This window comes from Monopterus albus, unplaced genomic scaffold (genome assembly GCF_001952655.1).
Source record: "Monopterus albus unplaced genomic scaffold, M_albus_1.0 scaffold202.1, whole genome shotgun sequence".
Classification (NCBI taxonomy): domain Eukaryota; kingdom Metazoa; phylum Chordata; class Actinopteri; order Synbranchiformes; family Synbranchidae; genus Monopterus; species Monopterus albus.
Window position 1 is genome coordinate 817,552 of NW_018128082.1, and position 23,705 is coordinate 841,256.

General features: G+C 41.3%; 3 protein-coding genes across 8 annotated transcripts in view; 1 reads left to right on the forward strand and 2 right to left on the reverse strand.

Annotated features, from left to right (window-relative positions):
* igf2r (insulin-like growth factor 2 receptor) overlaps window positions 1–15,198 on the reverse strand; it is a 42,895-nt gene extending 27,697 nt beyond the window's left edge. The window contains exons 1-13 of one of the 2 annotated variants that reach the window (XM_020618240.1): window positions 14,906–15,198; window positions 12,963–13,105; window positions 9,384–9,502; window positions 6,313–6,411; window positions 5,577–5,709; window positions 4,918–5,029; window positions 4,549–4,651; window positions 4,181–4,340; window positions 2,962–3,151; window positions 2,362–2,465; window positions 1,224–1,388; window positions 482–625; window positions 94–249 (exon numbers count right to left, since the gene is read on the reverse strand). In XM_020618240.1, the coding sequence (XP_020473896.1) occupies window positions 94–249; window positions 482–625; window positions 1,224–1,388; window positions 2,362–2,465; window positions 2,962–3,151; window positions 4,181–4,340; window positions 4,549–4,651; window positions 4,918–5,029; window positions 5,577–5,709; window positions 6,313–6,411; window positions 9,384–9,502; window positions 12,963–13,105; window positions 14,906–15,039 (1,762 nt within the window). In that variant the 5' untranslated portion in view covers window positions 15,040–15,198. Of the gene's footprint in view, window positions 1–93; window positions 250–481; window positions 626–1,223; window positions 1,389–2,361; window positions 2,466–2,961; window positions 3,152–4,180; window positions 4,341–4,548; window positions 4,652–4,917; window positions 5,030–5,576; window positions 5,710–6,312; window positions 6,412–9,383; window positions 9,503–12,962; window positions 13,106–14,905 lie in introns of those variants that run through there. The other variant, XM_020618239.1, reaches the window with a different exon arrangement.
* A 25-nt stretch (window positions 15,199–15,223) lies between these two features.
* On the forward strand, window positions 15,224–21,771 carry ttll2 (tubulin tyrosine ligase-like family, member 2). 4 transcript variants are annotated; one of them, XM_020618243.1, is made up of 6 exons: window positions 15,224–15,308; window positions 16,550–16,585; window positions 17,019–17,202; window positions 18,277–18,511; window positions 19,161–20,545; window positions 21,437–21,771. In XM_020618243.1, the coding sequence occupies exons 4-6, from the start codon at window positions 18,290–18,292 to the stop codon at window positions 21,753–21,755; spliced, it is 1,926 nt and encodes a 641-aa protein (XP_020473899.1). In that variant the 5' UTR covers window positions 15,224–15,308; window positions 16,550–16,585; window positions 17,019–17,202; window positions 18,277–18,289; the 3' UTR covers window positions 21,756–21,771. The 4 variants fall into 4 exon arrangements, with proteins under 4 accessions (XP_020473899.1, XP_020473901.1, XP_020473900.1 ...); XM_020618245.1 differs by lacking the exons at window positions 15,224–15,308; window positions 16,550–16,585 and having other exon boundaries at window positions 17,017–17,202; XM_020618244.1 differs by lacking the exons at window positions 15,224–15,308; window positions 16,550–16,585; window positions 17,019–17,202 and having other exon boundaries at window positions 18,084–18,511.
* LOC109970583 (uncharacterized) overlaps window positions 21,754–23,705 on the reverse strand; it is a 10,767-nt gene continuing 8,815 nt past the window's right edge. For both annotated transcript variants that reach the window (XM_020618241.1, XM_020618242.1), the window contains 4 exons: window positions 23,461–23,601; window positions 23,207–23,291; window positions 22,739–22,859; window positions 21,754–22,179 (listed from right to left, as the gene is read on the reverse strand). In XM_020618241.1, coding sequence (XP_020473897.1) covers window positions 22,002–22,179; window positions 22,739–22,859; window positions 23,207–23,291; window positions 23,461–23,601 — 525 coding nt within the window. In that variant the 3' untranslated portion in view covers window positions 21,754–22,001. The remainder of the gene's footprint in view (window positions 22,180–22,738; window positions 22,860–23,206; window positions 23,292–23,460; window positions 23,602–23,705) is intronic.

The following is a 23,705-nucleotide window of genomic DNA, read 5'->3' on the forward strand; positions in this document are numbered from 1 at the left end:
GTCTGAGGGGGGAAGCAGCAACAACATCACAACAGAAATCGAGAGGAAAAACACACCGAACAGAATGACTGCTCGTCTTCCTGTTCAACCCACCTGGTTTGCACTTGAGGGTCAGGATAGTTTGGATCCTCCTCTTTTTATGGACACAAAAATTTCCATCAGTATACACCAGTCTGATGTCGTTTCCTACTTTAATCTTCTGGGGAGGTGAGAGAAAGCTGCCCAGGCTGACAGCTCGATGATCCTTATCTGAAACAGAGCGACACCAATTGACTACGCTTGTCCATCATAAAACAGTGATCTCATCTATGGCAAAAGTAATGTGGGTTTAACAGAGGATAACTCAGAAAGATGTCTGGGAAGCTAAAACTATCCTTAAACATGTTTTCTTCTGAACCGTCATACATCCCCCAAACAACTGTGAAATAGTCCCTCTCAGTCATTTCATCTTCAGGGATCCTCACCCTTGTGATGAACTTACCCACAGCACAGATGGAGGCATCCTCAGGGCAGCCAGCAGCATCTCCTGTCAGGAGGACTTTGTGGCAGACGTTCAGGTAGAAATGAGAGTCTGGCTGTGGAGAGTTAGCGTCCACCACCTCCCAGTTCCCACTGACATCCGCCCCTGATGCAACATAGGAGGAGGGTGTTTATTCAGTTATGAATGTTTAAGACCAGCAAACTGTGAAAAAAAGTGACAGTGAACTTGCCCAAAACCTATTAATTGTTAGAAACAAACACCAATATTTCTAAAACAGCATTTCCCACTAATGAGTTAATAATAATAAAAGTAGTACAGCATTTAAACTCAGACCAGATTTCATTAATTTCTCAATTTGATAAATGCCCACTTACTAACACCAACATATTTGTAATCTTGGCTACAGGTAGGGACTGGTGTTGTGTCATGAGCCCTGCTTTGAGCCTATACTTGACTACAATTTGGCAAATTAGCACCATTAAAAGAATGCCAAATTATCTATTAATGCTTCATGCTTACGCTGTACCCATGGATGTACACACAACTGTCAGTGATTGACTTTCTTACTGAAGAAAAGGGTGACAATTCTCAGGGATGTTCTCAAGGTCTTTTCCAGTGATTCAAAGCATATTTTTTAATCTTTACTCAACATAGACATTGAAGATAATAATATCCTCAGAAGGTTTAAGTCATACTGGATGATATTCATTTGTGTTTCACCTCACGTAGTACTGCTGCCTACCAGGGTATCTTGTGAGGGATGAAAGGTCAAAGTGTTTCTTGCCATCTCGAACCCGACACAGCAGATCCTCCTTCTCCTTGATGCAGGCAAAGGCTGTCTCCCAGTCAAAGTAGTAAGTGCAGTCTGTCTCGCCTGCAAACACGGGATTCCCTCGCCCACCATTGGCTGCAGAAAACAGGGTGAACCACAGGAGGACCAATTAAGTTATGACTCCACTTGTCAGACAATTCTGAATAAATGGAACAGTGTGGAAATTATACAAGAAGACGAGCTTTAAGCTGAGGGAGAGGTTTGTTCAGAAACAAAAAATGGTAGAAAAAAAATATACAAGCTCTTGCACATTGAGGAAATTTTACCCAAGAAAAAAACTGTAGAGCTCACATCTTTTCAAAGTCTCAAAGGTCAAAGTTTCAGCAACACTTGTATTATAACAATAATTTCATTGTTACTTGTATTATACTACATGCTACATTGCCGATGTGGAAGTGCCAAACCCTGCGGCTCTTCAAACGGCCACTAGAGGCTGGCTCCAAAAGGGAGTCAGTCCATGTAGTCCCTGTAGACTGCCGTATTAAAATGCCCAGCTTTACAGCAGGGATAGACATGTTTATAGCCTGGTACAAAAACAGTTCTGGCTAATTTCCCCTTCCATGACAGATGTATGGAGGGTGAATTTTTATATAACTCGCTTGTTTAAATTATATTGAGACTAAATGTTATGAGTAATTAAGGGCATGGCCACTTTGAGCAATTGATGCGAGGGTCCTGCCAGTGGTGGGTAGCTTCATTCTGCCCATTCAGCCCACCTCAGCAGCTCCACTCACTCCCCACGTCTTTGCCCATTTTTGGATTAACTGTAGCAGGTGGAGTTAAGTGCTATTAATATGACGGCGGCTGGACTTGAGCTTCAAAACTGCTCTCCAGAAAACCAATAGGTGACGTCATGGCAGGTTTGTCCATCTTTTATATACAGTCAGCATTGGAAACAGGTGAAGTTGTGCCAGAAACCTCTACACTGTTTCTTGATGCTGCCACCACATGTGGCCAATGGGAAATATTTTCAAATCCTTAACAGTATTGATAGAAATATATCTCACACAGACTTCAATAAAAGTATAATGATGATAAAGAATCTCACATGCATTCTTGCTGCACTCAAAGTTTATAATGGTCAATCTCTGGAAGCCGCTGGAGCATCTGTCTCCATCGGGGTAAATCAGAGTCAAATCTCCATCTGAATAACTGCAGAGGAGAAAAACACAACAGTAGTAATAAAACACACAACAAAACTTAAAATTATGTATATATATGCATTTTTATATCACTTAAGAGCAGTTTTACTGATAATTCACCACATGTAAAAGTCACATACACCTTGGATTTGAATTATGTTGAACGATCAGTTCTGTAAACATGTCTACGTTGCAGGTTATACAGTGAATTCATTACATCACAGTTAATGGTTTGTGTTTTAATATCAGCAAAGCAGGACCTTCACAGCATACATCAGTATGCATGTGTAAAATATCAACTTAATGAGATTAACGTAAAAAAAGCACAACATTGTTTCTCTCTATTAAAACAAGACTAACCACCATTTTTTTCTTCAAACAGTGCACCATCATAAATAAAGCCTGAATCAAAAGGGTGAATCTGGACTAAATGACAGGCAGACAACAGGAACAAACGCCGACTTGAAGCCCAGACCACCCGGCTGACACACACACACACACAGTACCGTAATGTCTGGTTCTGATGCCTTCCAGCCACCTTCTTCACATCTCCATTCTTCTTCACCTGGCAGGACGATATAGACTGACTGTTGCCACATTCTTGGGTGGGGACATCTCCACACACATTCAGGTAGTAGATGTAGCTTTCAGCCTGGTCACCAGACTCATATTGTGCATAGTATGGCTGGTCTGAAGCTACACACACACAAAATGAATCGGAAAGTTTAGGCTGACATATTTGTCCACTGACTAATTGTTAGCAAAAACACTATCACCTTTCTGTAGGGGCCTGACTGTTTACTGTAAGGTTAATCATTACTACAGTGGGCGTCTTAGAATATTTTAACTATGTTATAGGGTGAACCTTTTATAATTTTTTGTGTAATTCTCAAAATGTGGACCTAAAAGATAATGATGGGCACAAATCACAGATTGAAGCAATCAGCAGCCATTTGAAATAAGCAGCATCTGACAGTTAACATTCATTAAATTCACACCAGAAGATACAGCACTGTGGCCTACATCATGTCATACACAGGCTGACAATAAAGGCCTTTGCTATTACTAACAATGAGTTGATGAAAACCAGGAAGGTCAGTATAGCTTCCTCATAAAGTTACTTCCTCTAACTAAGCTTAAAAAAGCAGCACTGTGAGCCAATAACCCTGGGAGGTTAAATATGTAAAGGAATGAACAAACATTTAAGCTTTATAAAAGTAAAATAAATGGCCATATTGATGAGTTATATACACCACTACTTGGCTAGTTGGATTTTCTGACAGCAGAAGGAAGAAACATCTTCTGAGCTTGTGTGCTCACGCTTATATGTCCTAACTTGTATGAACCAGTTTGAAGAATTAGGACATGTCTGCAAAGTGACAGCAAGAAGTGGCTTCCTTATGGGCTTTTATTACTAAATAATAAAAATAAATAATAAAGTTAAAGGTAATAATGAGGCTTCCACCAGGTGGAAATTTATGTTGACAGACTGAGCAGTATGGTACAGTTTGCATTGTTAAATGTGAAATAAAAGGCTATAATAATAATATATATCTTCGATTTTTGCAGACTTGCTAAAAAATTGATTACTTCGAAATAAACTACTGGGGAAAAATTAAAATATGAAAGCATACAAAATGAATTTGTAAGCAGGATGCAATGAGGTAGGAGGTTTAGTGAAACTGCAGTACATTGAGACCCTGGTGTGGAGGTGGGACTACTCACGGCTCAGGGTGAGAGGTGTGAGGTCTATGGAGATGACATGCTGTGTGCTCGTCAGTTTGCAGGTGTGACTCTCCAGATAGTCTCTGTGACAAGCATATTCAGTCACCCACTCCACCTCGTAACGACAGTTGGACTTGGCTGTCATCTTAGGAATACTGCCCTGTGGGACCAAAGATCCGTTTTAGTTCTGGTTACATTTTCAGTTACAGCAGAGCAACATGAACGTCAGGTTAAAATAAAACGAGCAGTAATGAAAGCTGAAAAACTGAGCACTGTCACCATCACTACTGTCTTAGACTATCTACGTTTTAGTTAGGGGTACCTAATAAACTGAGTGCACCGTATGTGTGTGGGTGTGTGTAACTTACCGAATGTCTGCTTGACGGACAGATGAATATGATGTTGACGGCAGGGTTGTGCCCATTACACATGTTCAAAGGAGATGAGCTGGCACTGACTTCATACTTCAAGCTCATGGGGGGGGGGGGGGGGGGAATGAGACGGCCGTGAAAAGGAGTTTGGTGAATTTCTGATTAAAAAGGTTCAACTCGCCTTTTCCATCTGATTACTTTTAAAGGTTTTTTAAAGGTTACTCTTCAGACACTCATGATGAAGTAGCTCAAAACAGACGAAACAAAAACAGATTCTGCATGTTCTGCTAATCATAAAACATTTTGAAACTATTAAGTAGTAACTACGAATATTGAATAAGAGATTAGCAGGCATTGAGAGGCTACCTGTCGCTGGACACCAGCTCTAGTGGTTTGGTGGGAGAGCCCATGTTGTAGGAGCCTTCACTGGTGATGAGACAAGCTGCTGACCCCTCTGGGCAGGTTTTGTATGGATGGTCTGAGAGAAGATGAGGAAGGATACGAGTTGACAGGAAAGAAAAGGAAGTTTGTACATAGTAGAAAATCTATTTTGTGAGTTGGTAGCATATGTTACGGTGGATTGAGAAAAAAAAAGGATCTCGCAGCAATGATTAGCCACCACAGCAGATCCCAGGTAACCATACCAACTAGCTCACTGTGTGGCAGGCAGGCATTATGCCACATGTATCACTGCATAATCTGATCACGTTTTTGCCCCTAAAACTTCAAAATATCATTGATGTTGGTCAGCAGTTTTCTTTTCTATTTGTTTTACTAACTTTTATTTAAAAAAAAAAAAGTTCTCATATATGGGAATGGTCTAATTATTTAAAAAAATAATTGGCTTGACAAACCAGACTGAATCTGCAAAGTGTAATGGACAGAGAGTGATGTGGTGTCTATCTTCCAAATCGCCCCTCTCTTTGAGTGGAAGATTATAGTTGATGCTCCTTGTACTGCTACACAGCGATTCCAATCAGATATCAAGTTAGCGGTCGCTTCTACGCCGTCCCCCGAGTACTCACTGAGACTGCGGCAAATGTTGATGTAGAAGTCGATGCTGTCGTCGCCATCGTCCACCAGATAGCCGTCATTCAGTTTGATCAGAGGGTTGAGGTCGTGTTTCTTACCATCTGAGTCGAACACGTAACAAGGCACCTGGAACCAGAGAAGGCAGGTTCACAATGGAGGATTACAGTACAAGCTATAGAGACAACAAGAAGAAGAATCAAGAATAAAGCACCTGTGAACATAGTAACTGCTGATTAATGTGCCAACATGTACTGAAAATATCACCTCTGTGATAAAACTGTCACATTTTCAATAGATATTATTCAATTGAGAGATCTTCAGATTAAGTTTTTTAAGTTTTTAAGAATTCGATTTGCCTTAGTTTTTCCATCAGTGAATAGTTCTGTGATAAAATAATTTAAAATAATTGATTTAAATCCCCAATTTAAGACAGCAATTAAAGAAAAATGTTCATTCAGTGTGTCCTCTTTTGACTTCACGCCCTTATGTAACTTATCTGTGGCTAAACTTGCAACTTTTTCATTTCACACATTGTTCCAACTGTTCCTCGTTGAGTATGTCTGTGACGATGTGTCATCTGCACTGACAAATACATGCTGTAAACAGTGAAGAGAACTTTCCGTTTCCTCTTAAACACCTCTCTGGCTCTTTGCCTGCGTCTCAGACAGCATTAGTTTCCTTCTTTCTTCCACATAAAACCTCCTCGGCCAGCCAAGTTCCACCACATACCTCTTTGTGTGGCTTGAATTTTTCGTTCTTGCATGCAGCGTAGGTCCTCCACTCAAAGTAATGCACGCACTGAGACACGGCAACAAACTCTGGGGTCCCCTGCAACAAGCACACACAGGAACACGAGTAGGACACAGTTTCATGTTGATACAGGGGACTGTTAGACTATTGAGCTGTGTCATAAGCAGCTCTGCTATGGAGTTAAACGAGGTCAAACAACAGAGACACAGTTGTAAGATAACTTCACACACAGAAAACTAAAAGAAAGGTTTAGCACGTGAGCCACGTCATGGTTTTAACATGCTGCATCCACTGCAGTATGTTCAGAGATTCTCATTTTCAAGTAAAAGTTAAATGTTTTCCAGTCACTCCCTACAGTTACATCATTGTGGCACCAAGCTCGGCCACAGTCTGCTGCTGCTGGAGCGGTGGAGGGTTCAGTGCACATACAAGATCCCGCCACTGGTGTCGCTCTCATATATCCTCCTGAGACCTGGCAATTCACATTTGTCCTCTGTGGGGGACACCATGCCTGCAGTCTGTTTGTGTCCTAATGTCCTGGAAGCAGGACACCCTGGGCTTTCTAGTGATGTCACACTAATTGGTGCGTGGCAGGGCAGATCACATGTTATGTCTTTTTATAGCGGGCACCTTTTTTCCCTCTGGGTCTCAGGGTTCTATCGGTGGTTGTAAAGTGCCAAGTAATGCAGCAATGCACCAACAAAGAAAACTGCGAGCAAATGGATGTAAACAATGCAAGTCAGCTGTGCAAAATGTTTTATGGGGAGGAAAATGCAACCAGCGCATCCAGCGCACATTGAGGAGACGCACACTGAACTGTGGAGAGAAACACTGACCAAAAACATAAATGTTTTTTGTTTACAGTAAAACATCTTTAAGTGATTATTTAAAAAACACCTAACAGGATTATGGGCAAATAACTTTCACAGTAGCCCTAAACATAACTAGCAAAAACAGCTATTCAAAGTTTATAACATTATGTGAGCAGGCAGTGCACATTATGTAAGTTAATATCACTATACAGAATCTGAAACGTCACTGAGGTCTGAAAGTCCGGAAGCTAATCTACGGGCTGCACCGAGAAAAGCACCACACCAGAGAAGTCGATATAAGGACGATACGTTTTGGTACTCTCATCATTTATTCTACTTTTCAGCATTAAAGTGTCAGAATAGCCACTTTCATTTCTCCAAATCAACAAATATGTAGTGTCGACCACATTTTGTTGAAATAGAAAATGCAACAGGAAATGAAACATTATTTTTGTCCCACTGCTCAACCAAACCTCAACCACAGACAAACTGTTGACTCAAATGAGCAGAACTGTGTAGCAGGTGACCGTCACTGACCCACATTTTCCACCCCGTGTATTCTCTTCCTTTCATTGCAGCTGACAGCATTGTTTCAAGTTCTGTAGATTTGATTCTGTGATCGAAAACTGTGTGTATCAAAATGCTGAGTGCTTCAGTTCCGACACATCAGCTATGGCAAGTCACAATAGCCGACTCCAAACTGCAAATCACATGCGACAGACACTATGAAACGAACGTTTATTCAAATGCTAATGCACTGTTACTTTTTAGTTCATGACCTTAAGAAACAGACAGTAATTGTAGCTAAGTCGCTCAGTACTCCACAACCCCCTTTCGATGACTATTAAGCATGGGGGCGGAAACATTATGCTTTCAGGCAGTCATACAGAAAACACTACAGAGACAGAGAAGAATGGGTTCACACTACGTACGCATCAACAGACTGTGGGTGCAGATGTCATGCAGTCAGCCAGGAAGGTGAAACGGAGAAGAGGCTGGCTTCCACCACAGGATCAAACCTCAAAGCTAACCATGAACTACACAGTCCCATGAGCATTGCTAAAACCTGCAGGTAGAGCTTAAACATGCTGTGAGTGCAAGGCAGCATAAAAACATCTTTGACCTTGAAGTGATCAGCAGGAGAACTGGCTGCCCAAACATCTGCACACGCTGCAACTGCTGTTTAATTTTTTTTCCCCTTATTTTTGTAAATTCATTAAATAGAGAGTAACAGATGCATCAATATTTCAAGAAAGGCTCATTTTTAATGTCTGCTGCAGGGGCTGTTTTTGCTCTTTTCATTTTCAAATCAACAAAATATGGCATTTGCCTAAACATCTGTAAACACCTATAAATGCAAAAGCTAAACTCAGCCAAGTATAAAGAGGCAGGTGACTGCAGCATAATATGTTTTTCACTTAGATATACAAGATGCAATGTACAAGGCTAGGTGGTTGCAGAGACACCAACAACAGCTGCAGCTGCTGATGAGCAGCTCAGTCAGTGCAGACCAGGTGTCGGCTGACACAGAGAAACAAAACACCAATCAGTTCACTCGGTATTTTCTGTGGATTACAGGGTTTAGTCTAGCGTTTTAGAGGGCTTAGATGCAATCTAGGTCGAGTGGGTTATGATGGCTGGGGAATTTAAAATACTTTGTTAGGGGTTTTTTCTCGGTGACGCTCCCCACATCATCCGATGACTAGGTGGTTTGGAGTAGAGGGTCAAAGGCAAGGCACTTAAGCTCTTGTCACTTTATGCCGTCTTTCTTTGAGTTTAGTTTATTTCTTCTCCATTATGCTCCGTAGATTGGTTTTCCATATTCGAGTTTTGAGTACAGTCCAGTTTATGTTCCATTGTTTATTTTTCCATGTTTGGGCTTTATGACGTGTCCGGGCTAATTTATGGGCTGTTGTTTGTTTTCCCTTGTTTGGGTTTCCTGCTGAAAAAAAGTATTAACCAATTTATGCTTCGTTGTTTGCTTTGAGTTCATTTTTTTCCTCTTTATTTGACCATTATCCTTACAATATTTGTGGATGAAAGCTGGCAGCACTTACTGGACACATAGTCAAAAGTCTACTCTTTTTTTTTCCAATGCATTCAAAAACACTTGGGTGCTGCACCTAAGCCTTCCTATGGCAGGATTACTATAGTCCTGGCACTTGAAAAAGCACAAATCATTTGTGTAATGATAGTTCCTGAGCATGTACATGTGTATGTGTTGCTTGTGAGTCTCACCATGGTTTTCCCACACTGGAAGCTGATGCTGGTCTGAATGTTGTTGCTGCTTCCTGAACATTTTTCTGTGCTGTTGTAATCCAGAACCAAGCCAGAGAGCCTCCGTAAGGACAGTTCACCTGTACAATGAAAACAGAAATGCAGAGTCGATTACACGCCATTAAACCACATTAACGGCCTTTAGCATGATTTAGAGATACTACATGTATACTCATGTTAAAGAGTTGGTGATTGTGGGCAGGAATAACTAGAACTGATCACTCAAACATAGCCCTGTTTCTGCCAAAGGAATTTTCCCCAGTGAACGGGAACCTTATGCTGAACTTGGTTCCTCTGCCTAGAAAACTTACTTCTCTACAAGGGAACGATACATAAACTGCAACATGGACAAAATGGATGACAACATTCATTTGAATTATGAAAAGAACAGTTTGCTTTTCACCACTTTGCTCCCCCTTAAATCTTCTTTCCAGTCCTTTACTGTATGTTTTACCACTCATGGATCATCACACACAAATGATGTAGAGGTACATAAAGAAATGATGGTGCCAGGGCAACAGTGATAAAAGGGTATAAATGAATGTACGACTTATCCGGGACAAACACTCAGACTCTCATTCTCGGACTGGACATCCCTGGGTGCTGGACGGTCTCACCCCATCAACCTCCACTGACCCTGTGCCCTGTAAACATCACACCCTGACCCTGCTGTCTGTACAGAGTCTTCAATGATCACTGAAATAGAAACATGGAGCAGTGGGAAATCCCCTGCACGGAGACTCGGGCAGTTAAATAAACTCACAGAGGGTCGGCCAAATGAAAAGCTGGGAGTAACTGAGGCCTGTAAATGTGTTATCACATGTAAAAAATGTGGACACCCAAGAGTACTGGGTTTTAATACTGATATTTAGTTTCTCTCCAGAGAAAACGTGATATCTACGTCCTGAAGATCTTCATAGCTGCAAGTAAGAAACTGAGATAGAAGAAAAAAGGTATAAACAAATGATGCAGTGATGAGAATATACTAAATAGAAATATATAGACATAAAAGAAAAAACAAATATAAAAACAAGTGCACGCTGGTTCCTTTTGCATCTGTCTGTGTTTAACTGATGTAAATGCTGTGGGTGTGTGTGCTCTCTGCCGTCGCTGATAGGGCACAACTCCTATATCACAAAGACACAATAGAAGGAATGTAACTGAACAACACTGTGACCTACTAACAGCAAAACAACTGCTGCGGTCAGGACTATTGGTATCTTCAAGCTGCACACATCAACCAGTGCTCACATCCCAGAAGTGACCGTTTTCTGGTTCCAGTGCAAACATGAAGGTCTGCTGTCACCAGAACGTACTTTAAAAGTACTCATTATGCAAAATGGCAAAACATTTCCTAGTTTCAGCTTCATGTGATAATAACCTGATTATCTTAAGAACAATTTCTTCTGGACTGTTGGTGGGACGTCACCGTGGACTGTAGATAACTATGATGTTTCTGAACTTTAATGCTTGTGCCCCTGGACTGCGTGAAAATGTAGCTACCATGATTAAACTACCTATGACCTGACCATACCACTTCTTTTCACCATCTCTCGCTTCTTCACTTTCTACAAACAATCTCCTTCTTGACAAATCTAATAAGGAAATCCTAATAAAATAAGCTGGATTTATACCGTACCAACGACATGAGTGTCCAGTCTTCAGTCCAGAGCCACACAGCTCTTTGTCACCATCAGAAATCTGAGTCAGATGACACCCTCACCAGGGGAAGGTCACCACCTACAATGACCTGCGAAATGACTGTCTGGCAGCCTGGCTTCTTCAGAAAGATCACAGGCGACTAAAACTGAGAAACACCCCACCCAAATACTCAACACATGCCTGCGTCAAACTTTAAGTGATGTTTATGTAAACTTAAATGAAATGCGATGTAAGCGACATCTAGTAATATGTGACATTTGTGATGTGAACAGTTGTAATCATGCATTTACATCGCTAAAGTTACAACACAATTTCTGTAGCAAAAGCACTGATTCTGACCATTGTGTAGGTACAGTTTCAAATTCACATTTGATAAAAAAAAAACACATGTGAAAGTCGTCGACAACACAGATGAGTTAACCCTGAAGCCAAGACATTAACTTAGCTTCACTGTAAAAGCTGCAGGAGAGACTAGTGTCTTTAAGAGTCAGACACAAAGCTGACTAATTCAAACATAACACTCCTAACTAAAAAAAAACGTGACATCATCTTGACGCTGGCTCTTGGTAGTATATTGAAACACATCACCTTTATGTGATTATTTTCCAGTTTAAATGGCTAAATTACAGTGAGAGTTTGTTGGCATAAAAGAACTGACGGGTACTGAATAGAGCAGCTGAGACGCAGCAGGCCTTCTAGGGCAGAGCAGTGTCGACAAGAAACAGCAGCAGCAGCAACAACAGATTCAGCCTCATCAGCACAGAGAACAGATCCATACGCCAGCACTCGTCCTGACATTTAGAAAACTCCTCACCAGTCGTGAGTTCTGTGCATGTTAGGGGCTGCTTTCACTAATAATCCCAACTTTTCATCATCAGAAATATGGTGGGGTGCACTTACTGCAACTAACATATAGACTGTCCTGAGCTGATCCAAGTTTGATCAAAGTGGCCAACAGTAATTTCTTGCTTCATGCACAGACAGACTAGATGGAAAAGCGCATGGCTGAACTGACCAAATTTGACCAAAACAATGGCACTACAGATATGTTACCAACGGCACCTGTGATGTAGGTTTTTTCCTGCTGTGCCACTAAAGAGCCATGAAAGGTTGGACTGTGATCATCATAAAACACAAATGACATATCAGGGTCAGAAGTGCAGCAACAGTGTGTCAGGTCTCACGCCCTTTGTTACTCAAAACATAAACATTAGGGTGCGAACAGGGCAGTATTACGGGATCAGTATCACATCAGACTGTCTGAAGGACTGAGAAGGTAAACTTGTTGGCTTTTGGCCTGCTCTGAGCACACTGCCATGTGGCAAAGCAGAACCCTGTACAGCAACAGTGCAGGACTAAAGACTAAAACAAGCTCTACTCTGTTTCTTTCTTACACTGAGTTTGCCTCCCGGTGGGGACAGAGGTGACTCCTGCAATCTTTAAATACTAATACTACTTAAATAATTTAATCTGCAGCTTTCCACAGACTGTCATCACTCTGTGGAGCAGCAGAAATGAAAATACACAAAGGACGGCAGAGTTTTTGTGGAAACTTAAATAATCCTGATAGTAATGTGCCAGCTAATTAAAATAACTCATGGAGAAAACGAAGAGACGATCTAGTCCCTAGCAAACTTTACTCAGGCTGCTGTGGGCCAACACCAAAACAATAAAACAGATGACGGTGCTCTCATTAAGTCTCCACATGAAGATTAAAACTAGGCTGGCTTTCCCAACAGCCAACTTTCCTTCTATCTCCATTTCTAGCTTCTTTATTATGTTTAACTCTATTCTCTCTCTGCCATGATGCCGCCACACCTGGCTGAGAACTGAGAAACCTTTACTGTGTCCCAGACTACACCAGTAGACCATACTCACCTACAGACTGCTTTGCGTTGGTGGCGAGGTTTCGTGCGCAGACGGCGGTGCTGGCGCCGCACTCGGTTAATGGTGAAGAAGACTCACAGAGCTGAAACGTGTAACTCACTTTATTATCCTGGTCAATAGCCTCCCATTTATAACTGTGATAAAAGAAGACAATAAATTAGTAAAATTAAGAAAAACAATTTAGGCAATGCACACACTTGTTCTAAATCAAACACCCGTAGACTGGACACTAATGTAAGACTGTGTCTCCTTTTTAAAAGTGCTGAGTTATATTGTTTTGCATGTACTGTATAAGAGGAAAGGTCTCTCTACATGGGACCCACAAATCAGTTCAGCATTGAATAATCCCTAACTGCATTAGGAAAAACTTGCCCAATTTTTTCTGTGCACCATTTCTGCTGATAAAAAAAAACATCCTCATATGAACAAAATGTCTAAACAAATGCTGCAAAACCAATGAACTAACATGCAACACACCTGACCACTCAGGATAAGTTACCTAGTTATCATTCCTGCCAAACTGCTGAGTCAATATTTAAACAACAGAGCTGAAGACAGAACTCAAGTAAAGGAGGTCAACAGTCTGTCTGTAATGTAGCGTTACCTGCAATAGATAGGTTGTGGAAGGAGTACTCAGATCCTTTACTTAAGGAAAAGTACTAATACAATCACTGTAAAAGTACTTCATTACAAATAAATGTGTTACCCTGAAAATGTTACTTAAGTAAAAGGATGTAAATATAACCTCAAAAATCTACTTAAAGTACTTAACATTTAAAGTAGCATAGAGAAACGAGCCCCTGTAACTATTATACTATTACATACAATAAGAGTAATACTCATCAATTACTGCACATTTTCTTTACAACAACAATTTAATAATTGTTATAGTGAGGACTGAAACTAATGATTATTTTCCTGATTATTTCCTCAATTTGTTGACTGATTATTTGGTTTATTAAAAAAATCATAAATGAGAAACCCTGTCAAAGTTATTTGGAGCTCAAAGTTAAACTTTCACAATGTTTATTTACTTCTAAATTCTTAAATATTTAAGTTTAAATAATTGTATTAATGAAGGAAAATGTCACATTTGAAAAGCCGGTAACATTGTTTAGTTTTTTTTTTGTGTGTGTGTGTGTGAGAAAATGTCAAACTATTACCAAAATGGTTACTGATGAACTACTCTACTTACATAGTCATACAGAATATTGTTGGGTACTTTTATATTAATCATCATATTTTAAGCTCCTGATATGTCTTGTATGCAAAACTTCCGTAAGTTACATGTAAAATAACTATTCGATTTCAGATAAATGTAGTTCAGAAACAAGCATCTATTACATGGCTGCTCTTGAACTGTTGCTTTTTAAATGCCCATTTCTGGCACGTCATATAACGTTGCTAACAGCTAGCGTTAGCTTTTGTTAAGACATTTAACTAACATGTAACATTAGCGTTTAGCTAAGCTACGCTTGAGCTTGGTAAAACAAAAAACAAACCGCCAACTCCCTTTTCTCAAACCGATTTAAATACGTTTTGCAGCTCAATCATTTCCACACTGTGTTAACGTCAACTGATTAAAACTTATCGAGCAGCGCGTTTATCAAACATGAGAACTAACGTTAGCTTCATCGATACGTTAGCTAGCTCACACCGCTGACAGTGCTAACTCCGACTCGAACCAAGTCTAAAAGTTGATACTGTCACTAAAACAAAGAGCTGACTGACCGTTTAGGAGCCACATTTAACACGCCTTCTTATGTCAGTGGTCTTGTGATACCAGGTGTCGGGAAATGAGTAAATAAGTCACCGACTGGCATATTTCTGAACTAAATTAAATTTTGTTGCACATGAGAGTGAAATGTTGTAACCTTTTGCGTTATTTGTTGCATTCGCAGCTGCAGTGTTTATGGCCGAGGTGTGTTCATTACCTGCAAAGATCCTGGTACCAGAGGCTGCTGCTGTCCTCAGCTGCTTCGGACCGGACCAGCAACCAGCCCAGACACGCCACGAACCAAACCAACATCAGAGGCGCACAACGATCAGATTGATACCGAAACAACATGTTTACTGTGGTGGATATTGTCTGTGTAGCCTAACTAAGACGACATGATACAGCAGAGTCTACAGACCTAATCAATAGGAAGTAAGTGCACCACATGACAGGACATCACATGACAGTCATGATGGTGCCTGGTGCTGCGTTCAAGGACTGTGGGGAAAACTGCCACACCTGAAAACCACAGCCTGGAAGACTAGTAGGCGGTGGAGGAAATAATCAGGCCTAGTGTTGGAAGAAGTACTCCGGTCCTTTACTTAAATAAGATATCAAGCGTAAGAAATACTAAATGATATGTAAAAATAAGGTTCATGATTATTCTATATCGTGCTTTATTAACCTGATTCTGAAACAAAACCAGAAAGTAAAGTTAGGCATGTGGCGGAGTAAAGAGTACAACGTCCGTGCAGATTCTCAGTCATCCAGGTCATAGTAAACTGAAAAAACTCATTTCAGAGGCAAAATTGTACTCTTTACTGAAATCAACTGGACTAGATTTCTAGGTCGAAGACGTTTCACCTCTCATCCAAGAGGCTTCATCAGTTCTGGCTGACTGGTGTTGAGCCGGAGATATTTATCCCCCTCGGTGGTGTTTCAGTCATTTGAGGGCCAACAATGTCCCTTAACGACGGAGTCGTTATAGCCCAGTATCGGTAAGAGTCGTTACCTGTCTTTGCATCCTCCCCTGTGGACCGACGCCTATCAAGATCTCTGCCCAAACATGCCCACCAGGACAATAGGCGTCAAAAAATATTGTGACAAATGTTCACCAAAATTTGTTACGCTTGTTTTGTTTCTTTTCTAATGACAATAACACAGCATCATCCACCAACGTCCTGGTGCTATTAAGTACAGAACTACATATTTATTTGTGTATGTTCCATGGTGGGCAGCATGGTGGCACCGACCTGGGGCCTTTCTGTGCAGGGTTTGCATGTTCTCCCTGTGCCTGCGTGGGTTGTCTCTGGGCACTCCAGCTTCCTCCCACAGTCCCAAGACATGCAGCTTAGGTTGACTGGAGACTAGAGTGAGTGTGGGTGGGCATGGTTGTCTGTATCTGAGTGTCAGCCCTACGATAGACTGGCGCCCTATTCTATGAAGGCAGCATTCCTTGTGTCACATAGCCAGTTGCTTTATAAGAAGACTGAGCCCCAAGTTGTACCTTACAAAGTGATCCTGCTCCAACCTGGCCTCATTCTGTGCTAATCTTTCATGTTACTCCAGCCATAACCATCTACATTTACAGGCAGAGTATGCTGAGAGGTAGTCCTCGGGGTAGAAGAAGGCAACACCTCAGAGCAAAAAATAAAATAAAAAAACAAAAGCCACAGTTCTTAAGCTGAGCCTTCTGTGCATGTGTCTGTTACACCCTCTAGTGGGAGCCACAGAAGCCCTCACCCATCTTGGTAAAAGCAGACTGTTAATGTAGCTACAGCTGTGTAAACAATGTTACAATTTGAAGGGTATTTTCCCATGTTATATTTTCAGAAAAAGATTTTATTCTTTATTTATTTAGGTATCTGGACATGTTTGCTGATACAACATATCTAAGGTAATTTTCAAAATTCCAAAGCTCATCAACAGTCTTTTTGTTTTCCTGCTTTTGCTTTGCTTCCCCACTCGCCCCAACCAGCTGCCTACCAGCAGTGCAGGTCTGTCAGAGGTTTCTACTATTAAAGGGAGTTTTTCCTCCTTACTGTCACCAAGTGCTTGCTCAGTAGGGATTTGTTGGGATTTGCTCTGCAAGTCTTGGTCTTACTATGTAATGTGGCTTGATTTCTGTTGTGATTTGGTGCTATATAAATACAATTAAATTGAAATAAAACTTTTACTGTATTATATGAACTACTGGAAAAAAACAACAACATTATCTTCTGCATTTTTTCCTCTTTGGCAATACTATAATATTCCCAATGTGACTACAAAACAGATCTAACAATACAGTAGGTATTGACACATTTAACAACCGTCGTTGTGTACAATAGACACCTCCTGTACAGAAACCTCGTGCTGGTCTGTGTGAGTCTGGTTCTGTCTGTGGGAGGAGCTAAGAGAACAGACTACCTGTCAACACTGCGTACAGTGTGAGCTGAAAGCAGACTGACCATCCCCCCTTCACTGACCTGACAGAAAGAAGACTGTAAGTTTTTGTACATTCAGCGTTAAAAGGTGAGCCGAATCACATTCTTTCAACATTGTAAATTCTTAATTTGTGCATTTTTGGCATTTATTTGAAAAGTGGAAAGCTCATAGCTCACAAGTCATGTTTTGGTGTTTCCCCCATAACTCTGTTATTTAAGATGTGGAGTTTCCTCTAAAACAAATATTTTAACACACATTATTTATTGTATTGCTTGCAGGTGGACATTTTATTCCAAATTTATTGAGGCAATATCTGCATTTGTATCATTATTTTCTGGATCAGTGTTTCCTGGTGTTTTAAAAGGGAACTATTATGTTCTCAGATAATAAACAAAGTTCAGCCCATTTAATTTGATCCTGTGTTTTAGTAAATTGGCGCACCGAGGCTCGAGTCTGATCCCTGTGTCTGTGCAGGTGAGAAAATGAAGTGTCAGGTTTGTTCGGCCTTCTCAGATGTACTGTGTAAATGCTTTAGCTCAGACACAAACAGTTTGCTGTGGGACCAGCCGGGGATAACAGGTTAAACTGTTCAGTTGTAAAAGTGGACTACAGTTCAGCATTACTGCCTGTAGCCCCAGTCGGGGGGGTGGGCTTCACCTGCATTGTTTAATGATTTTAATCCTGTCCTGAGTGTGTATGTGTGCATAAACAGTAACACATTTCATAACCTACTGTTTTTCTGTGACCTCACTGGTCCACCCTCCATGAGGAAGTGCTGCTTGCCCCACGTTTGACTTCAAAAATGTCTCATCGATGTCACATCAAATGACATCAATGATGTTTCATGTCTGTGTACTGAGGTTTGAAAACTCAGAGGAGGAGTATGATTTTTAATTCAGATTTGAATCCCCTTCACTTCTCCCACACCCCCCAGAGAGGACTTTATTTCTGTCCTTCTGAATGTCCGTGTCAGTTACAAACTATACAATGGAAGTTTCATGATAGTTAAAATGCTTTCCAGAACAATGACTTAAATTACAGAGGAGCACACTGAATATTCCATTTCCCACCTCCCCCTGTAATGTTATTCCCATGGGGCTTTAGTGGTTGCCAGATATCATTTATCCACACTTCTATTCTATACATCTGTTTTATCTATAGTTTATGATGCTGTATGGCTGCGACCCTGGTATTCAGACTGCATGACAGAGGCCCGGAGCTGCTGAGGGAGGTGCTTCTGGAGCGAGGCTGGGAGGAATATGATGAAGGGGAACAGGAAGAAGAAGACTGGAACCTCTACTGGCGGGGCTCTGCCTTTCACAGCTCACAATATCACAACCTGCTGCCATGGCAGCGTCTCAACCACCATCCCAAAACTGCTGGCATCACACGCAAGGTGATGGTCTGGCATGTGTCCACCGTCAACAGAAACCTTTCGCTTGTCAAAAATTACAAAAGATTCTTCTTAGAAAATCATGAAATAAAGGTACAAAGTAAGTAAAGTGCAGACTTTTGCTGTGCATGGAGCAGATCAAATTCATCTCATTATACTGTACATGCATTTGACCAGCACCTGACTAAATTATGCTTCTCTGGACTGATTATCCTATAATGTGTCCCAGACTCTCAGATTAGTTGTCATCTCATTTACACCGTGCATTAAAATTGAATCTGTATCCGGATACAAATGAAGATGAACACAGGTGAATAAGGAAACACATGTAAACGCAACATTGTGAGATGGTTAAGCTCACCTGTCAGCGGTTCTCAGCTAGGTGTAAAGCTATTCCTGCCAGCCTTGCCTAACTAATTGGCATTGTAAGATCTGATCACCTTGCAGATAACATCAAGATAAGTGCAAAGCATTTTAGGTGTAAATGCAAAGACCAAAGGCTAGTTATCCAGATGCAGACTGGATTTTAATGCCATGTGTAAATGGGGATTTAAGCAAGTATACCAAACCAAAAAGTTTCCAAACTAGAGAGCTTGTTGTTTTCAGTTCAACTGATCACGCTCTAAAACGATGATCTGTAATTCTTTGGAAGGACTTCTTGGCACGCAACCTGAGGAGAATGAGAGTTGCGTCTGGTTCAGCTCTCTATGACTTCAGTCCCACTGGCTTCATCCTCCCCAGTGACTACACCCGTTTCCTGGCTGAATACAACCAGCTGCATCTGACCAGTGGAGAGTCTGTCTACTGGATATGTAAGCCTGTGGACCTGTCCAGAGGCAGGGGGATCTTCATCTTCAAGGATATTAAGGACTTGGTCTACGACTGCTCTGTTATTGTACAGAGGTACATCAGCGACCCTCTGCTGATCTCCGGCTACAAGTTTGACCTGAGGATATATGTGTGTGTGAAGAGCTTTCATCCACTGACTGTTTACATTCACCAGGAAGGACTGGTGCGTTTCGCCACTGAGAAGTACAACCTGTCATCTTTGCATAACCTGTATGCTCATCTGACCAACACCAGCATCAATAAGTTTGGTCCTTTCTATAAGGCGGAAAAAGAGAGAGTGGGCCCAGGATGCAAGTGGACTCTGAGCAAGTTCAGACATTTTCTCAACAGCCAGGAAGTCAGCCAGCTTGTTTTCTGGCAGAGGATCAACAACATTGTCACTCTGACCCTGCTCACCATTGCTCCCACTGTCCCACCTTGTCCCAACTGTGTGGAGCTATTTGGCTTTGACATCCTTATCGATGTCAGGTTGAAACCCTGGCTGCTGGAGGTCAACTACAGCCCTGCACTGACGCTGGACTGCCAAACAGATATTACAGTGAAAAAGGGGCTTATCAGTGATCTTGTTGACTTGATGAACTACACATCAATTGACAGCTTAAGAGAGAGAGCTTATCTGAAACACAGGCACAAGCAGCCTTGTTTCCATGCTACCCAGTCCTCACGTGTTCCTATACCTGCACTCTCAAAGTTTAAAGGACCCAAATTTAAGAAGAAAAGGAGTGGTATCCAATCCTCACAAACTCAGATACTCCCTCTGCTAAAACCTCTTCTCCAGTCTGAAAAAATAAACCAGCGGCAGTCCAGACAATATGCTTTAGTAGCTGACTGCCAGAGACGCCTTCCCCCTGTTGACTTGGACAAGACAAATGCAGGCAGGGGCAGAATCATTAACACCTCAGCTGCCAGAAACCAAAACAGCCAGTCGCTACACCTGATACTTAGCCCACATTCAAGGACAAACGTGTCAGTCGCAAAGAGACAGACCTGTCCGGCTCTTGCACCGTGGTTGATAGATGACAGAAGTCTTCACGTGTCTGAGGTTACGAACCATGACGAAGCTGAAACAGAAGCTGAGATGGAGCTCTCAGGAGGGACAGATGTTTCCGCTCAGATACCTGATATCCCACAGAGAGAGCTAGGATTTGGGAGTTCTGCCGTGTCCTGGAAGCTCCCGAGCATTTACAGGTACATTCACAGGGCTGCTTTGTTCACAGCAAGTAAAGGCGTAGAGGTAAAACCAGTGATTGTCCTGAATTGGGTTAGAGTTTGTTTTATTGTGTATTATTTCACCACTTCAATTATTCAAGTCCTTCTTTCAACCCTACCAGTTTCCACTAATATACAGTATGGTATACTGTCAAGTTTAATCTACAGCATGCTAATTAGCAACAAACTCAGTTCAGTCTCACAGTTTTCTGCCTAGCTCAGAAGACCTTTTTTAATTTGTTTTTTAAATGATCAGGTCACAATCATCATGTTGCTCAACACAAAATTCATCTTTGGGACTTTAACTCAAACAAAAGTGACCTGTTAAGTATAATAGAGAAATGCTGACTGATTTCTGAAAGCTATGGTCCAGTTTGTGACGTCCATATCTGAGTGAGCGGACACGATGCTGTTTGAGTGCAGAATTTACCAACAGTAATACTTGTCTACAGGGACATATCTCCACATGGATTTAACAGATATTTCAATCATGTATGTCTAAATGTGTTAATATCATTGATACTATTATATCATTCTTGGTGTTGATTTTACTTTCCCTAATATCTCCACATGGATTTAACAGATATTCATGTATGTCTAAATGTATTAATATCATTGCTACTATTATATCATTCTTGGTCTTGATTTTACTTTCCCTTGACCTAAATGTTATTTTGGAAGTCTGGCCAAAGATAACACTTAGGCCATCATATTAAAAACTATATTTTATGGCTTGAAATTTGTCAAATTAAAGCCAAGTTGAGATAACTGTACACCTGCTGTTAGCTGCTTCAAGACAAAGAAACTGCACTGTTTTCAAAATGTCCACCCATTCATATAACATAAAGAAATGCTGTGCTTGATTGACAGCGGGAGTCAGAGGCCAGTAACAATTCCTCTGAAAGGAACCAGAGCGGTGAAGGAACAACATGTTCCTCCACTTAGAGTCGGGGGCTTCATACGGACATTCCCCTTTAATACAGCCACTCTGAAGGCCTCACAGCACAAACTGGATGTTAAGGTGATTATACAGGAGCTCCACAAGCTGACTGCTCACTTGGCTCCAGGCCAATCAGACAAGACAAAGCAGAGGAGGGAGGAGCACACGGATGGTGCAGAAGACTTCGAATCACTGTTGTGGGGGCCAAAGGATCCTCCACTACTCAGTCAATGCTTCAGACCCACTTAGACTTGGGTTTCTATTTCTATTTTCTGTTTCTATTCAGTATCTATTACATCGAAGGAAGTGGAACTATAGAGGACTTCACTTCACCATTCTTATATCTACGATTTGTGATTACTGGTCCATGATTACGCCTGTGGCATTACTTATCCCTACCTAAAACTTTTTTTTTAAATATCTCCTCCCAGCACTGTGCCTCTAAACAAACATACACATTGCACACGCCACCTGCACATATGAACACACAATCATTTAAGTTGCGACTCCATGCTTTTCCTTTTTGTGTACTCTGCCTGATGCGTACTTGGTTTCCTGTCGTCCATTGGGGTAGACAGTTTTCACTGTCCCATCTGGATACTCTGTCCTCTTATAGTGGGAAGTGTGGATTTCTCTTTGACCACTGGGGAATTCTACCAACTTCTCACCGGACCTGGAAGAGATGATGATCCAGAAAACACAATGAACAAATGGCTTCTTTAAAGAGACCATGCTGTTTTCAGCTGCAGCAGGCAGGTGAAACCCCACTGTACCCCACCACCTGCTGCTGCCTGCTCAGCACCAAACAGCAAACTACACGGTTAATGTGAAGACAGCTGCTGATTCTAGTGGAGCATTTATTTCTCTCAGGAGTTGGTAGAGACCAAAAATAGAGTGAATATTGGACTGACATTCATCAAGTGGACAGAAACACAACTCCAAATGAAAGGTAATGTTGCTCTGTAACTGCTGGATGTGTACAGTATATAACCAAATGTTCACTATCAACTTCACCACAATAAAAGATGATATGTCAATGATGAGGGCGGCACAGCAGAGCAGTGGTTAGCACTGTTGCCTCCCAGCAAGAAGGTTCTGGGTTTGAGCCTAGGGTCTTTCTGTGTGGAATCTGCATTTTAAGGATTGATTAAGTTGGCGGCTGTCCTCTTACTGGTTACCTCCTATCTCTAATATTGTTCGTTTATTTATGAGGACACCTGTTAGCTGCTTACGGTGAAAGGTGAATGACAGTTCCATCAGGGAAGATTGTCCTCTCGCTGCCATCAGGTTCCAAATACTTGATGGTTTGATCTGGAAATAAAATCTCTCTCTGTCCCCCAGGATGTCGCTTCTCTGTGTCAGAAGGAGACATATTGTAAAAGAAATATGCTATACTATGAGCTGTACTCATATACTGTACTGGGAGGACCAGCATGGATGGGTCATTTAAAATTAGTTAGTCAACAGTCTAAGGACTGCCTATGGGGAGTGAACCACAACAGTGATTATGTGGCTGGATGGTGAAACAGGAAGTTGAAACTTGCTATAAACCTATACAAAGCTGAGGGAAGCTGCAAACCTAGGTGGAACAGGAATTCTCTGTAGGTTCATCATGACGTGCAATGCCTTTCACATTGTAACACTTTTCATACTATGTTAAAAAATAATGTTCCATTCATGCACTTGTGTACATCTCTTACCAATCTGCTTGTTTGTGAAGTGAAGGACCTCTAGACCACTTGGGTAGGTGGTGTGTGTTGTCTGTGAACCAGCATAGTAGTACACCTGTAACGCACATACACATGATCTTAGTGATCCAAAAGAAAAATACAGCCCTCAACATTAACATCACTGTTTGACCATGAACACTTAGCACCAACAATGAGAACAAAAACTATCTCAAGGATTATAACAAGCCCTAGCGGTAATCTTTAAGTTTACATAAAGAGCTCACCACTTTCCCATCTTCCAAAATGTGTTTGATGTCTCCATTGAAGAAGGTGACTGTTCTTGTCTTCTGATCTGCAGAAATGACTTTCCTTGTCCCATTAGTGAAAGTCACCAGGCTGCACCTGTTAGACAGAAGTTGCTCTGTCTGTGCAGACAAACAGAATCTTCATCAGGACAAGGACACAGTGGCAAGTTTCACTAATAGGGAGGTTTAAGTTTCTGGTGATTTAGACCCATTTTTGCAGGCTA

Excerpts from the sequence above, each read along its gene's own strand:
- ttll2 (XM_020618243.1), top strand. The coding sequence starts at position 18,290 with ATGGCTGCGACCCTGGTATTCAGACTGCATGACAGAGGCCCGGAGCTG. Across the intron at positions 18,512-19,160 it reads CTGCTGGCATCACACGCAAG|GACTTCTTGGCACGCAACCT; the intron begins GTGATGGTCTGG and ends ATTCTTTGGAAG. Across the intron at positions 20,546-21,436 it reads AAGCTCCCGAGCATTTACAG|CGGGAGTCAGAGGCCAGTAA; the intron begins GTACATTCACAG and ends CTTGATTGACAG.